Below are 16,246 nucleotides of genomic sequence, written 5' to 3'. Positions count from 1 at the left end.
ACATTATGTATCTATCAAAACCTGTACAACATCATTAATCATTAGAGAAATGCAAATCAAAACTACAATGAGGTATCACCTCACACCGGTCAGAATGGCCATCATCAAAAAATCTACAAACAGGGGCTTCCCTGGTGGCGCACTGGTTGAGAATCTGCCTGCCAATGCAGGGGACACGGATTCGAGCCCTGGTCTGGGAAGATCCCACATGCCGCGGAGCAACTGGGCCCGTGAGCCACAACTGCTGAGCCTGCGCGTCTGGAGCCTGTGCTCCGCAACAACAGAGGCCGCGATAGTGAGAGGCCCGCGCACCGCGATGAAGAGTGGCCCCCGCTTGCCACAACTAGAGAAAGCCCTCACACAGAAACGAAGACCCAACACAGCCAAAAATAAATAAATTTATTTTAAAAATCTACAAACAGTGAATGCTGGAGAGGGTATGGAGAAAAGGGAACCCTCTTGCACTGTTGGTGGGAATGCAAATTGATACAGCCACTGTGGAGAACAGTATAAAAGTTCCTTAAAAAACGAAAAATAGAACTATCATAGGACCCAGCAATCTCACTACTGGGCATATACCTTGAGAAAACCATAATTCAAAAAGAGTCATGTACCACAATGTTCATTGCAGCACTATTTACAATAGCCAGGACATGGAAGCAACCTAGGTGTCCATCGGCAGATGAATGGATAAAGAAGATGTGGCACATATATACAATGGAATATTACTCAGCCATAAAAAGAAACGAAATTGAGTTATTTGTAGTGAGGTGGATGGACCTAGAGTCTGTCATGCAGAGTGAAGTAAGTCAGAAAGAGAAAAACATATACCATATGCTAACACATATGTATGGAATCTAAAAAAAAAAAAAAAATGGTTCTGAAGAACCTAGGGGCAGGACAGGAATAAAGATGCAGACGTAGAGAATGGACGTGAGGACACGGGGAGGGGAAAGGGTAAGCTGGGATGAAGTGAGAGAGTGGCATAGACATATGTACACTACCAAATGTAAAATAGCTAGCTAGTGGGAAGCAGCCGCATAGCACAGGGAGATCAGCTCGGTGCTTTGTGACCACCTCGAGGGGTGGGATAGGGAGGGTGGGAGGGAGACGCAAGAGGGAGGGGATATGGGGATATATGTATATGTATAGCTGATTCACTTTGTTATACAGCAGAAATTAACACAACATTGTAAAGCAATTATACTCCAGTAAAGATGTTTAAAAAATAAAATCTAAAAATAAGATAAATAAATAAAAAGCCCACACATGGTAGTATAGTTGAGGTTGTTGAGACCTCATCCAGATCCTTTTTATCAGTCAGTTTCGATCTTCAGCCGACCAGAGTCATCCAGCCAAGAAATGCCTAAGAGCTTCTGGCCTCCCTCAAGGGCAGCTTGGCTGGCTGGTACAAAAGCCAGCCCTTCTACCTCAGATGGGACACTCGTGGTGCCATCCATATTCCAGCATTTCTCAGGGGATCAGGCAGATGCTGGACCTTGGCTGAACCCTCGTCTGCACCTGGCTTCTTCCTTGCTCTGTCTTCTGCCCTCATTGCCTTACACATTTCAACTGAAAGCCCTTTCTCCTTAACTCGCTTGTACAATCTGCTTCTGGGAAACCTGACCTAAGACAGTTAGTACCCAGAGAGGTCCTAGAAAGGATGGGATTCTGGTGTTGGGTCACTTGCTGGCCAAATGGCAGTGAGGACTCCATTGCTAGTGGTAGGTGGAGTGTTGGAAGTGCTGGTCCCTGGCCTATGTAGCAGTTCAATTGCTAAGACATTCCCTGGTGGTGACCTGGGATCAGATACAGGCAGACAGGGATGCATCAGCTGGCGCAATGTCTCTAGCATTTGAGAGGTTTAGGGAAAATATTAACTATCAGGAACATGGAACTGGGTGGTTATTGCTAAGCACCACTGATGCATTGAAGAGAGTGAAGAAAGTGACAGCCTCAGATTAATCGCCAATTTAAAGCACAGTGTGAGAATCAGGGGGCCTCCTTTCCAGTGTTCAGCCCCTCATCGCCTACAGCAGAGGGCAGTACTTGAGAAAAGGATGAATTTGCAGCCTAGACAAGTCTGCTGCCTTATTATTTTGGGCCCCTAGTGCCAACAGATGAAGCAGGCAAGTCAGGCCCTGACAGGGAAGATATAGGACCCTAAAACTGGAGGATATCTGGGTACATGCCCTTGTTCCCCTGGGCTGGCAGAAGTGGCCCACTCCCCCTTGTTGAAAGATTGGCCCTTCTCCTCCCCTCAAGATTATGCAGAAGTCTCAGATGAGACATACAGTAAGTCCCCTACATACAAACAATCAAGTTGCAAACTTTCAAAGATGAAAAAGTGCGTTTGCGTGTCCAGTCACGTTAGTTCGTGTGTCTGGCGTACATTGTCACATGCGTGCATCCTCTACAAGTGGTTGTGCTTTTGTGTACTTTACAGTACTGTGTACAGTACAGTAGTACAGTATCTTTATTTCAAGCCCAGGATGTCTGGAAGCAAGTGTAAAAGCAGCAGTGATGTAGTTGGTACTGCTAAGAAGCACCAAGCGATACCAATGGAAAAGAAAGTGAAAATAATTGAGAGAGTGGAGCGACAAGAGGAAGAAGAAGTAACTGAAGAACGGAAGAGATTCACGACGCAGGAAATGGCAAGATTTTCTTTATCTGAGGAGGCACTGTTAGTTTTTGAGGCAAAGGACCTGAATGTAGAATGGTACACGAAGGTTGCAGCAGCCGTTCAGAATGCAATCCAGTGCTACTGTGTCACCTATGATGAGAAAAAAAGAGCTACTACCCAGATATCACTGGACCTGTTTTTTCAAGAGTGTAGATAGAATTGAATCCAGCAAGGAACCGGAACCTGTGCCATCAACGTCAGGCGTGACTGAAAGTGCAGCTCGCCCTCCGTCTCCTGTTGCTGACGATTCTTCAGCTCTACCATCCCCCACCTCCTCTCCCCCCTCCAGTCAGTAACTCTTCTTGCCTGCTCACTCAGTGCCAGCCCCTGTATGCCAGCTGTTGTGCTGTACTACTGTACTTTTCAAGGTACTGTACCGTAAGATTAAAAATGTTTTATTTTTTGTGTTTGTTTTGTATGTATTATTTGTGTGAAAAGTATTATAAACCTATAACAGTACAGTACTGTATAGCCGATTGTGTTAGTTGCGTACCTAGGCTAACTTTGTTGGACTTACGAACAAATTGGACTTATGAACACACTCTCAGAACGAAACTCGTTCGTATGTAGGGGACTTACTGTACAAGACAATGCTTGCCCTCCTCAGGATACATCCCCACCCCCTTCCCAATCCCCTTCTAGAACAATAACCAGCATCAAATTACAACATAATCTGACTAGGGAAGAGGCACATAGACCTATGGACACGAGCTCAAAATGTAAGGATCTTTGTGCTACACTTTAATGCCCCCCAGAGAACATCCATTGCAGAGAAGTTACCAAAGAACCAAGCTGACTAGATGACTTGGCCAGGAGGTGTCAGCCAGCTTCTTCCTTGGCAACCCAGTATGTGGACAGTGGGCTCATACATGGAGAAGCTTTGGCAGCAGAATGGGAGGCTGTGCACGGGCCTAGCAGCATGGGCTCCCTGCCGTCAAGACCAATCTAGATACTGCCACTGTTGACTGTCCAACCTGCCAGCACAGAGATCCATGCCGAGCCCTCAGTTGGATACTGTTCCTTGAAGAGAATAGTTGATTTCATCAGATCCTCCAAGCTGGAAAGTACAGTGATTCACGCTGAACGGGATTGACACATGTGCCTTTCCTGCCTTCAGTGCCTCAGTCTGCAACACTGTCCAAGGATAGAACATTGTTTTGATTGGGGGACTCACTCTGTGGCAAAAGAGGAACAGCCATGGGCATGTGACTGCAGGACCAACCCACTGGTCCTACCACATATTCAGAAGCTGCCGACTTGATAGAGCCATGGAGTAGCCTCTTGAAGGCAAGGGTGAGCAGCAGTTTGGACCTGAGACTGAGGGGTTGGGGTGCTAACCTTAGGATGCAGGATATACCTTAAACCAACGGCCACTTTATGGCACCAGGACCCCAGTAAGCAGAAAATATGAATCTGGGAGCCAAAAGGTTGAATGAGTTGTGACCTTATTCATTATCACACTACTAGTGACCCACATAGGGAATCTGTCCTCCCATTCCTGCAACTTCAGCCTCAGTGGGTCTGGAGGTCTTGGTTCCCAAGGGGGACATTTCCACCAGTGGACATAGTAAGTGTCCTACTTAACTTAAATCTATGTCTGCCACCTGCTGCTGCAGTTGCACTTGGGTTGTACCTTTAAGCCATCATCTCCCTCCCACTCATTCTATATCCCCTTCCCCTTCATCTGGCACTTCTGCTGGTGGCATGAGTAGTGGGTGTCCCAGACTCTTGTCTAGCTATTGTTCTTTTGCTTACAGTTACAGCAGGGCAGGGGAGTATGCACTGGGAGACGTCCCAGTGGATCACCAGATGCGTTCTTCTCTGCCTCTATTAGGTAGCAGCCTGACCACCTCATGATAATCAGGATCAATGACTTCCTCAAGCGTGACAACTGTTTCCTTTGCCTGGGGGGCTTTATATTTTAGTCTTATGGAAACATTCTCATTAAATCTCTGATGAAATGGGCAAGGCTTTGGCTAAAACCAGCTAGACACATCAGAGGGCAGCTGGTTGCTGAGCTAGATGATAGTTTCCCAATTGTGAAGTTTCTTTGACCCCAGCTCCTAGCAGCCCTGAAAGTCTAAGATGGCAAGCTCGGACTGCTCTAGAAGCTGGCAGGGACTTTGACAACAAAAAATGCACTAAAAAAAAAAAAAGTGCTGTGAGAATATGTGGAATCTGAAAGCAATTAATTGAATGTTTAGGAGTGATTCCTTTCCTCTTGGCCAGAGACAGGTATGCAAAGGAAATGGACACTTGAAATATAGACCAGCCTAGACATCCAAGTTTACACTCTGGGGCACCAAGCAAAAGGTCCTAATCCAGCCTAGTACCTGTGGAAGCATCCTGGAGATCTCACCTGTCGTGAGCCCTGGAGAGCTACTGGGATGAATTAGGCAGAACATGAGCCCACTGGCTGACTCCTAGAAGGCAGAGAAAGAGCTCAGCAGCATAGCACACAGTTAAGGGCCAAAGCGCTGAGGGCTTAGACTTCAGCTCCATGTTTCTGGATGAATTACTTAACTTCTTTGTGCTTAAATTCTTTTCATTAATTATTTTACAAAATGGAAGCAATACTGTATAGTCTTGCTGTGAGAATTAGATGAAGTTCTTAGGCTGGTGCCTAGATTGCTGCTAGCATATTAAATAGCAACTAGTTACCCATGTCTGTTCCTCCAGGGAAGGGAAGGAAAGCCCCAGGGGCTTAACGCATTACTTCTCCATTCCCCCAACCCCAGGTGAAAATGATGTACTTTAGTTCATATAACAGAGATAGTTCTTTTAAAGGAAAAGAGGAACAAAGGAAACTCTAGTTTGAAAGAAAATAGAAATAGTTTGCCCCTTTGAAATCTATGGGCTAAGAGCTGTCTCTGAACTAGCAGGATCTACAGTTGTCCCTTTGTGCCACCTAGTGGACAGCAAGGGAAAATCCACAATTTTATCTTCAAAGTCTATAGTTTACCAGAAACATGTATTCTGAAGAGGATAGTTTAAACTCACTAATGGGCTCACATGTTAATAAATTTCATTTTAAAAATATATTTATTTATTTATTTATTTATTTATGGCTGCACTTGGGTCTTCGTTGCTGCGTGCAGGCTTTCTCTAGTTGTGGTGGCTTCTCTTGTTGTGGAGCATGGGCTCTAGGTGCGTGGGCTTCAGTAGTTGTGGCACATGGGCTCAGTAGTTGTGGCTCGTGGGCTCTAGAGCGCAGGCTCAATAGTTGTGGCGCACAGGCTTAGTTGTTCCGTGGCATGTGGGATCTTCCCGGACCAGGGCTAGAACCCGTGTCCCCTGCATTGGCAGGCAGATTCTTAACCACTGCGCCACCATGGAAGGATTTTAAACACTAGGTGCCAACTGAAACTAAATTCCCTAAATATTTTAGGATTTATGTGGTGTATGCTATGAAGGTCATCCACTGAGGAAAAAGAGAATACACCCTGTCATCAGCATGAATTTTCATGGCCCACCTTTCCTATTCTTCCTGTCCTTCTCCACCAACACTCTACGCTTATTCTCTACATGGACTGGGAATGCCCCAGAGACTCAGGGTATACCTTCCCAACACACTGCTGGACCTTGGGCTGGTACCAGGGTCATTCTGCTCATTTTCCAAGAATGCAACTATCACTCGAAGTTTTGCTATAATCAAATTGACTATTTGTCAAGGGTCTGTATGTTCAGTTCGGTTTTTCTGCTGTGTGTGTGCACTCTGCTTCCCGTTAAAGTCATTTTTTAACTTTATAATGTTTCCTCCCCCAGATGTTTATGAGGATGAAGAAAATGGCAGACAAATATCCCCAAAATGTGAGTAATAATAGCACACTTGGAGTTCCCAGAGCGGTTCTGAGACCTTCTCTTTAGTATTATCATAATTACTATTAACAATAATAATAATGAGTGTTATTTATTAAATTCCATTTTACTTTACAAACATTTTTGCTAACATTACATCAACACTGCAAAATAGGTATTATTATCCCCATTTTAGAAACAAGGAAACTGATGCTCAGAGAGGTTAAGTGGCTTACCCAAGATCACACAGCCAGTGAGTGAGAGACAAAGTCAAAACTGCACTCAGGTCTGACTGACTCCAAAGCCCCTGCTCCTACCCCAGGCAATGGGCCTCTCATTCACTCAGGTGCCTGTGACCTGCCAGACCCAGAATCTGGGGTCCCCTCAGTGCTGCCACCTCCATAAAACCTAAGACTTAGTATCTAAGATTTTAGTACCACAGAGCCCATGGCCAGTGAATCCAGGAGGCAGGGATTAAATATGGAAATGACAAAGATACAGCAAAAGACTGCCGTGAGCTGCACTTTCCTCCCCTGCACAACTGGGGGGCTTTGACTGAGGGACGTTCTCCAAGACTTGCGAGTTCTAAGAATTCTGGATTTCTTCCAGGAGCCATGAGGGATACTGGGTGAACAGGGTATTGTCTCTGCTGCCAAGAGCCCGGGGCCCATGGGGGAGACACATGAGGGCTCACCCAGGGCAGATGCAGTTTGCCTCAGAAGAAACTCTTCCTCGAAGGGTCCTGTGAGGAGACTGTGGGTGACCCCACCGCCTCCCACAGCCCCTCTCCTCCTCTGTCTCCAGGATAGAATAGAACAGAATAAAAGAACACAACAAACGAATAGACTAGAAAGAACAGAACAGAATAGATGAGGACATCACACACCGTAAGCACAATATGGTTCCACAAACGTTGGTTTTAATTCTGTGAATGTATTTCTGTGTGTACACTGCGTTGGGATGTAAAATTTGCCCATCCCTGGGTCACACTCTAAGGAGTATGGAAAACCCTGCCCTAGACTAAACTGGAGGCCTGTGGGGCCCCAGGCGGCCCCCACCCTCACCTGTGGTACCAGGAGCCGAGGAGCCCATGTGCACCGCCGGCCCCAGCAGGGAGGTGCGTCTGGGTCTTGACTGTGCTCGGAGGATTGGTCCTCTTTCCAGCCCAGGCAAATCCGTACCTGGAGGCAGGGGATGATGGCCTGGATGACCCTGAAATAATGCAGTCAACGCGTGGCCAAGTGTGCGAGGGCCCCTCTGTGCCAGCCCTGTGCCCGGCTGAGGCCCCCTCACACTCCCCAGCCTGCAGGGTCCACAGGAGAGAGGGGAAAGCAGCCCCGGCACCAGGTCATCATTTAACTTACCTCGAGGAATGTCTGGACCTCGTCCTCACGTCTTTCAGTTCCCAGGTTGCCGCCCAGCCCCGCTACCACCCCGGGCTCCTCCCAGCGGGCGGCTCTGGGGCCCCTGGCACCGGGCATTGCCTGGGGCACTGAGGCCACGGCCCCTGCAGACGCAGCTCTTCTATCCACGCAGGGGCTGGTCAAGGACGCAACCGCTCCTGCTCTGTCCCTCCCTAAGAGCTTTCCAGCAAGACCGCCATCCCTCCGTCCTCACTGTCTGCTCCTGGTCCAAGGGGACCCACGCGGGATGGCCGCCCTAAAGAGGCGTCTCTGGGGGTTACTGCGGGTGCCCCGCAGTCACACCTGGAGGAGGGCGGTGGGAGGCGCCTCCCAAAGCTACTTTCTCCTCCGCGCTCCCTCCGGTCGCCCCACCACGTTCCAGAAGCAGGAGTTAAACCAGGCTTTGCCCCTGCGTCGTCCCGCGGCGTCTCTGGAGGCCTCCAGGAAGCGGCTGCCCGGCGGCTCCCTGTCGTGCTCGCACAGCCCTCACGGCCCTGCTCCGGGGAGTACCCCATGCCCCGAGCGCAGCTGGGGGGGCCTCTGGGCGGCAGGTCGGGAGCTCCCTCTTGCTGGATGCCTGCTCCCAGAGATACTGTGCCCCCAACCCCAACTGCAGGCTACTTCCGCTTACTCCTGCGCCCCACAAGGCCCCTCCCCCTGAATTCTCACCGAAACTGAAACCCTCCTGTGCTCAGATTCCTGCAGGATGGACTGGACTCAGCTGACGCTCAACCTGGGGCTCCCTCAGATCAAGATCTTTCTGCAGATGCTCGCCTCCCTAAGCTGACTTGGGAGAATTGTGGGGACAGAGATCCCGTCTTTAGAGTAGTAATGTGTAGGGAATTCCCCGGCGGTCCAGTGGTTAGGACTCCACGCTCTCACTGCGAGGGCCTGGGTTCAATCTCTGATCGGGGAACTAAGATCCCACAAGCTGATTGGCACGGCACCAAAAAAAAAAGAAAGAAAGAAAAAAAGTATAAATGTGTAGATTTCGACTGCAGTGTTTACAGGCCAAGGGCTAAGGTCCTTACAGTTGTGTGAGGCTTAACTTTTGACAAATGCCTGACATCCCAGCAGACATACAGCAGGCTCAGTATTTGGTGGGATTTGCTGTTCCTCCCCAGTGTCTTTAACAGCCCTGGCACAGAACAGGTGCACAATGGTGTGGCTAATTGGTAAGTTAATCATTCAGTGGCAAGAGAGGCAAGATGTACTTCCTCTCCCTCTGATTTTCCCACGGGGAGAGCAGTGACTTTTGGCAGAAGGCTGCCAAGGAAATGGGAAATGGGCAGTAATCAGGGGAGAGAAGGAGGGAAGAAAGAAAGGAGGGCGGGAAGGAGGGAAGGCAGGAAGGTCGTCAAGCACAAAAAGACAATGACTGTTTTCTTGGAGGACAAGGAGGTAGGACTGTGAACACCACGTGGACATGTCTTCTCACAGTTACAGAATTTTGAGCTGGAAAAGGGAACCTGGAGATCACAGGCCCCCTCCTCCCGGCCCAGGTGAAGCAGTGCAGTCCTGGGAGAGGAGGGAGAGATGGCGAGAATGGGTTCCTGGAGACCGGTGCTGCCCATTCCGTCCTGCCATAGGCTGCGTGGCCTGTCCTCCCGCGCCCTCTCCCCCACGGCCAGCCAAATTCTTCCTTTTCTTTCCCCAAGGTTGCTCCAGCAGGGAGTTTATCTCCATGGAAACCTTTGACAATTGTGAAGGTGCAGAAGATACGGAAAAGGAGAGCAGTGCTCTGAGTGTAAATTTCTTTCCTTCTTACCTCTTTCATATTTTCCCTCATTCCTGTTCATCAGCTTCTCCTGCCCCCTCTTCCTCTCCTCCTTCCCTCTCCCTCCTTTACATGATTCTCACCCATTAAGGACTCGGCCTAATCCAGGAAGCTGAGGTCACTGGATCTGCAAAGTGGCTCAGACCCCCAGCCCAGCAGGCCCCGCATCCCCGGCTCCTTAGCGATCCCCTGGTTTCTGGCCAAAATTAGGGTCTCTTGCTGAGGACCTGAGTGGCCCCATAGGAAAGCTGGGGCGGCCCCGCCCTGCCAGCGGGAATCGCCGTGTGGACCGGACCCGCCCCCCACCCAACCGCAGCATTACACCTCTGTCCCTTCCCTTCCAGCTGTCGGGGCTTTGCCAGTTGGACGACAGTTATGAAACCTCCAAGTCTGTTCAGGAAACGGGAGAAAGCATCCAGGGAGAGAAAGAGGGCGGCGAAGAGGACACGTGAGTGTGAAACGGAAAGAAAAGTAAGCGAACTTGTTAGCCACTGCTCCTCTGACTTTCTTCTTGGAATTTCAGGGCCACAAACAAAACTGAGGAGAGCCCTGGGATGTCCGCTGGCTTGCTCGACCCCAGTGGGGAGACCGGTTTTCGAGCAGAGGCAGTGCGGGCGCGGGAAGGGGGCCTGAGGCCGCCCTCCGCAGAGAACTGACACTCGTCCCAGACAATCCAGCCTCCCCGGCCTCCTGCATTCCCAGGAGCCGCTGCTGTGGATGCAGAGACCAGCCCGCCCTTAAGCAGAAGCAGCAAAGGGGCCTTGGAACCTGGAGATCCGCTGCCCTGCCCGGGTGCAACAGGACCATCTTGCCGGAGCCTAAGGAGCGGTCGCCATCCGCCCGCGGAGCCCACCCCTCCCGCTGCAGCGCCGCTCGCAGACCCCGTGGAGAACCTGCAGGTGCTGACGCACTCCTGCGCAGGGACTTGGCGCAGAGCCCGTGGAGAACCTTGCGCCATTAGAGTCACGCCTGCGCAAGCGCAGCCGGCTTGGTTGCGAACCCCGCGGAGAACCTCAAGCTACTCGGCACACGCGCCTTTTGGAGGTTAGCATAATCCAGTGTTGGAGAGCTGAGCGCAGGGTTTCTCAATGTCGGCACTTTTGACTTTGCAGGCTGGATACTTCGTTGTTGGTACTTCTTGTGCCTTGTAGGATGTTTGGGAGCATCTCTGGCCTCTGCCCACTAGATGCCTGTAACACCCCCCCATCCACTCACCCAAATTATGACAATCAAAAATGCCTTCAGACATTGCCAAATTTCTGCTGGGGTGGAAGTGGGGAGCTAGGTTGAGCACCTCAGATCAGAGCTGCTCAGACTCCACATGGCAGCCCTGTGTTCACCTCCCTTAATCCCCACAGGAATGTTAACGTGATACTTTTGTTACTTTGTTCCAGGATTGTTTCCTTTTAGCGAGGGTTGGTTACAGGTTAACTTCTTACGTTTAGACTCGTTAGTTTTTAGTTTCAGTTATCTTCGGTTATTTATTTTTAGTTTTATTAGTTAATTTTCATTTGTTTTTAGTTTTCTGGTTATTTAATCTTATAGCTTTAAAGTTAGCTGTTTATAATTATTTTGTCTTTAAAGTTACTTAGTTTTTGAGTTATTTATTTTCAGTTATTTATAGTTACTTTGTTTTAATAGTTATATATTTCCAAATTAGCTTTAGAATTATTCATTTTTAATTATCTGTCTTTTCAGTTGTTAATATCTGAGTTATTTATTTTCATGGTTATTCTATTATTAGTTATTGGCATTTTTGAATTATTTATTTTACAGTTACTTATTTGAATAGTAAAAACTCACTGGAAGTTTTTGAATTCCTTTATTTTCAGAATAAAATAGCTGTCTTAATTTGGGTTTTTTCCGCTAGTTATTTGGTTTTAGAGTTACTTATATTCACAGTAATTTATTTTCACTTATTTTAGATTCTGTGTTATTTTTACATTCAGTTATTATTTGGGTTTTTTATTTCTTAGTTATTTGGTTTTAAATTATTTTATTTTCAGTTGTTGCATTTTTGAACATTATATTTTGAATTTTTTAGTTTCAGAATTTTTGAGCTAGTTTCTGAGTTATTTTCAGAGTTACTTATTCTCAGTTATTTCTTTTCAGTTTTGTCTTTGTCATTCAATTTTTTTTCTATTCACTATTTTTAGTTATTTTATTTTCAGGTTTATTTTCAGAATTATTAAGTATTATAATTATTTAGTTCATCAGTCAGGATCCAATCAAGAGAGACACTATACTAGTTATTTTAACAAAAAGGATTTACTATAAGGAAGTGCTATCCAGCTATTGGAGATTTTAATGGGAAAAAAAGTGATAATGAGATATCATGAAGATTCTAACTATAAGAAGCAGCTACCAGCCCAAGGGCAGAGGGAACAAGGGAAGAGGTTGGGGGCCCCACATGGCTGAGGGTAGCCCTCTGGTGTGTGGGGGGGTGGCATTCCCCAGGTGCCCCCAGGAACTTGAAGGCGGGCCTGGGAACTGGATGCAGAACTCTGCTGCCAGCTGGTGCTAGAGGAAGGGGCGTGATGAGGCTGCTTATGGAAGTGTTGGGAAAATGGTAAACTGCAGCTTCCGGAACCGACTGGGGCTCTCAGGGTGAAGGCCAGTTGCTACGGCAATACTGAAGGGAACCCAGGCACACAGGGAGGAGCAAAGCCCTCGCTGGCAAAGGAGGTGAATGACCCCAACCACAAAGCAGAGAGCAGAGGGTGGGCGGGGAGCTGAGCGATCATGGCTAATAACCAGCACCCTGAGCTCTGGAGTTGTTTATTTTTAGAGGTAGTTTTGGATTTAGTTGTTTTTGGAATTGTTAGGGTGCTTTGATTTTAACTTTTCACTGGATGAGGGATCTGGCTGAGTTTTCAGTCCCCTGATTCATTCCTGGAATGGAGTGGGTCAGCAGGCACCTGGGGAGTGTCTCCCATGAGTCTCGGGAACATCACTGTAGAATTCAAGAAAACCAAAATAGTGTGTCCATAAAGAAGGCCTTTGACTGGGTGGCCAAAAAGGGAAGAGACTGAGGAATAGACCATCAGGGAGGGGCTTCTTGGCACGATTATCCAGCAGAGTGTTTGAAATTTTTCAGAAAGTTGAACTATGTGGTGGGTCCACGCTCTCATGCCCCCTTTCCTAACAACAAAGTATGTCTTATGGTAGAGTGTGTTTCAAATTGGTAGGATACAATACTTACTATTTGCACACGCAAATAAAGTTCTTCCCAAATCTATAGGAAATCTTACTTCCTTCTACCTGCATTATTTTCCAACCCACCTTGTTCCATTTTGACCATAAGAATATTTATTTATTTATGTATGTATTCCCTCCTTTCATTCAACACCTATTTCCTGAGCACCCCCATCCTGAGGAAGGTGCCAGCATCGGGAGAGACCAAGGAGGTTTGAAGATGAGTGAGAGGTTCCTCAGTCCAGTTGCGGGAGACAGATATGGAAACAGATCATCGCAACACGGTGTGACACATACTGTGGGAGCACACAACCCTGCTGCTGTGTGATGAGTCTGGTTATGGAAGTGTTGGGAAAATGGTAAACTGCAGCTCCTGGAACTGAAGTACAGTTTTGAAAATTTTAGACTTCTTAAAAACCAGGAAAAAAAAAAACAGAGGGTGGCTCTTCTATGAGTGACATTTGTATCATCATTTTGTTTGGGTAAATGGAAAAGAATCCAAAACCATCAGATAAACCCCCCAGCCTTCTTTTACTAGTCGTTCAATTCGTCATGTCACCTGTTGCCCACTAGGGGGACTCATTTCAACACGTTGCTGAGGAGTGGGACTGCTGTAGCCCCAGGTGAAAGTGGTCTGGCCCAGGATCTGTAAAATCTGGCAGAGTCTGAGTCCACACTAAACACCAGCCATGCACTATGAAATGATGAGAAAAGTTAGAGATCCTCTAAACCAGCACTTCCCAGAGAATATTTTGCAGCATAGGCAGAAGAGTGTAAGAATTCAACGAGTTAATCCCACAATGAAAAAGAATTATCTAAAAATAAATACACTTTAAAAATACTACACAGGGAGGGGAGACCTTCAAGATGGCGGAGGAGTAAGATGTGGAGATCACCTTCCTCCCCACAAATACATCAAAAATACATCTACATGTGGAACAGCTCCTACAGAACGCCTACTGAATGCTGGCAGAAGACCTCAGACCTCCCAAAAGGCAAGAGGCTCCCCATGTACCTGAGTAAGGAAAAAGAAAAAACAGAGACAAAAGAATAGGGATGGGAGCTGTGAAGGAGGAAAAGTTTTCACACACTAGGAAGCCGCTTCACTGGCGGAGACTGGGGGTGGACAGGGGGGAAGCTTCAGAGCCACGGAGAAGAGCGCAGCAACAGGGGTGCAGACAGCAAAGCGGAGAGATTTCCACACAGAGGATTGGTGCCAACCAGCACTCACCAGCCTGAGACGCTGGAAGCTGAGGCTCGGGCCTCCGAGATCAGATCACAGGGAGAGGAGTAGGGTTGGCTACGTGAACACAGCCTGAAGGGGGCTAGTGTGCCACAGTTAGATGGGAGGGAGTCCGGGGAAAAGTTTGGAACTGCCTAAGAGGCAAGAGACCATTGTTTCGGGGTGCGCGAGGAGAGGGGATTCAGAACACTGCCTAAATGAGCTCCGTAGACGGGTGCAAGCCGTGGCTATCAGCGTGGACAGCACAGCTGGGCATGAAATGCTAACACTGCTGCTGCAGCCACCAATAATCCTGTGTGCAAGCACAGGTCACTATCCACATGCCTCCTCCCGGGAGCCTGTGCAGCCTGCCACTGCCAGGGTCTCATGATCTAGGGACAACTTCCCTGGGAGAACACATGGCACACCTCAGGCTGGTGCAACATCACATTGGCCTCTGCTGCTGCAGGCTCGCCCCACATTCCAACTACAACCACTGTACGCGTCCCTCCCCCCCACCCCCGGCCTCAGTGAGCCAGAGCCCCCTAATCAGCCACTGCTTTAACTCCGTCCTCTCTGGGCAGGAACAGAAACCTGAGGGTGACCTACACGCAGAGGTGGGGCCAAATTCAAAGCTGAACCCCAGAAGCTGTGCGAACAAAGAAGAGAAAGGGAAATTTCTCCCAGCAGCCTCAGGAGCAGCAGATAAAATCCCCACAATCAACTTGAGGTACCCTGCATCTATGGAATACCTGAATAGACAACAAATCATCCCAAAATTGAGGTGGTAGACTTTGGAAGCAACTGTAGACTTGGGGTTTGCTCTCTGCGAATGACTTGTTTCTGATTTTTATGTTTACCTTAGTATAGTTTTTAATGCTTGTTATCACTGGTGGATTTATTTATTGGTTTAGTTGCTCCCTTTTTTTTCTATTACTTTTTTATTTCTTTAATTTTAATAATTTTTTAATTAAAAAAATTTTTTTTCTTTCTTTTTTTTTCTCCCTTTTCTTCTGAGCCAAGTGGCTGACAGGGTCTTGGTGCTCCAGCCTGATGTCAGGCCTGAGCCTCTGAGGTGGGAGAGCCGAGTTCAGGACATTGGACCACCAGAGCCCTCCCGGCTCCATGTAATATCAATTGGCAAGAGCTCTCCCAGAGAGCTCTGTCTCAACGCTAAGACCCAGCTCCACCCAACAGCCAGCAAGCTACAATGCTGGACACCCCATGCCAAACAACTAGCAAGACCCATTAGCAGAGAGGCTGCCTGAAATCATACTAAGTTCAGAGACACCCCAAAACACACAGCCAGATGCAGCCCCACCCACCAGAAAGACAAGGTCCAGCCTAATCCACCAGAACAGAGACACCAGTACCCTCCACCAGGAAGCCTACACAAGCCACTGAACCAACCTTACCCACTGTGGACAGATACCAAAAACAACAGGAACTACGAACCTGCAGCCTATGAAAAGGAGACCACAAACACAGTAAGTTAAGAAAAATGGGAAGACAGAGAACTATACAGCCGATGAAGGAGCAAGGTAAAAACCCACCAGACCAAACAAATGAAGAGGAAATAGGCAGTCTACCTGAAAAAGAATTCAGAGTAATGATAGTAAAGGTGATCCAAAATCTTGGAAATAGAATGGAGAAAATACAAGAAATGTTTAACAAGGACCTAGAAGAACTAAAGAGCAAACAAACAATGATGAACAACACAATAAGTGAAATTAAAAATTCTCTAGAAGGAATCAATAGCAGAATAAGTGAGGCAGAAGAATGGATAAGTGACCTGGAAGATGAAATAGTGGAAATGACTACAATAGAGCAGAATAAAGAAAAAAGAATGAACAGAATTGAAGACAGTCTCAGAGACCTCTGGGACAACATTCAATGCACCAACATTCAAATTATAGGGGTCCCAGAAGAAGAGGAAAAGAAACGGTCTGAGAAAATATTTGAAGAGATTATAGTTGAAAACTTCCCTAACATTGGAAACGAAATCGTCAATCAAGTCCAGGAAGCACAGGGAGTCCCATACAGGATAAATCCAAGGAGAGACACATCAAGACACATATTAATCAAACTATCAAGAATTAAATACAAAGAAAAAATATTAAAAGCAGCAAAGGAAAAACAACAAATAGCATACAAGGGAATCCCCATAA

General features: G+C 47.5%; 1 protein-coding gene across 3 annotated transcripts in view; it reads left to right on the top strand.

The window, feature by feature from the left end:
- The window catches only part of MCF2L2 (MCF.2 cell line derived transforming sequence-like 2), a 234,221-nt gene that overhangs the window by 210,427 nt on the left and 7,548 nt on the right, over positions 1-16,246 (top strand). Inside the window, exons 26-29 of one of the 3 annotated variants that reach the window (XR_012331396.1) lie at positions 6,449-6,493; positions 9,543-9,631; positions 10,006-10,109; positions 10,185-10,705. Coding sequence is in view for 1 of the 3 variants with exons in the window: in XM_073803931.1 (XP_073660032.1) it covers positions 6,449-6,493; positions 9,543-9,631; positions 10,006-10,109; positions 10,185-10,317 (371 nt within the window). In the remaining 2 variants the exon portion in view is untranslated. Of the gene's footprint in view, positions 1-6,448; positions 6,494-9,542; positions 9,632-10,005; positions 10,110-10,184; positions 14,317-16,246 lie in introns of those variants that run through there. The other 2 variants (XM_073803931.1, XR_012331397.1) reach the window with 2 other exon arrangements.

This window comes from Tursiops truncatus, chromosome 4 (assembly GCF_011762595.2).
Source record: "Tursiops truncatus isolate mTurTru1 chromosome 4, mTurTru1.mat.Y, whole genome shotgun sequence".
Classification (NCBI taxonomy): Eukaryota; Metazoa; Chordata; class Mammalia; order Artiodactyla; family Delphinidae; genus Tursiops; species Tursiops truncatus.
Note: the sequence above shows the minus strand (reverse complement) of the source record. Positions and strands in the feature narration are given on the sequence as shown.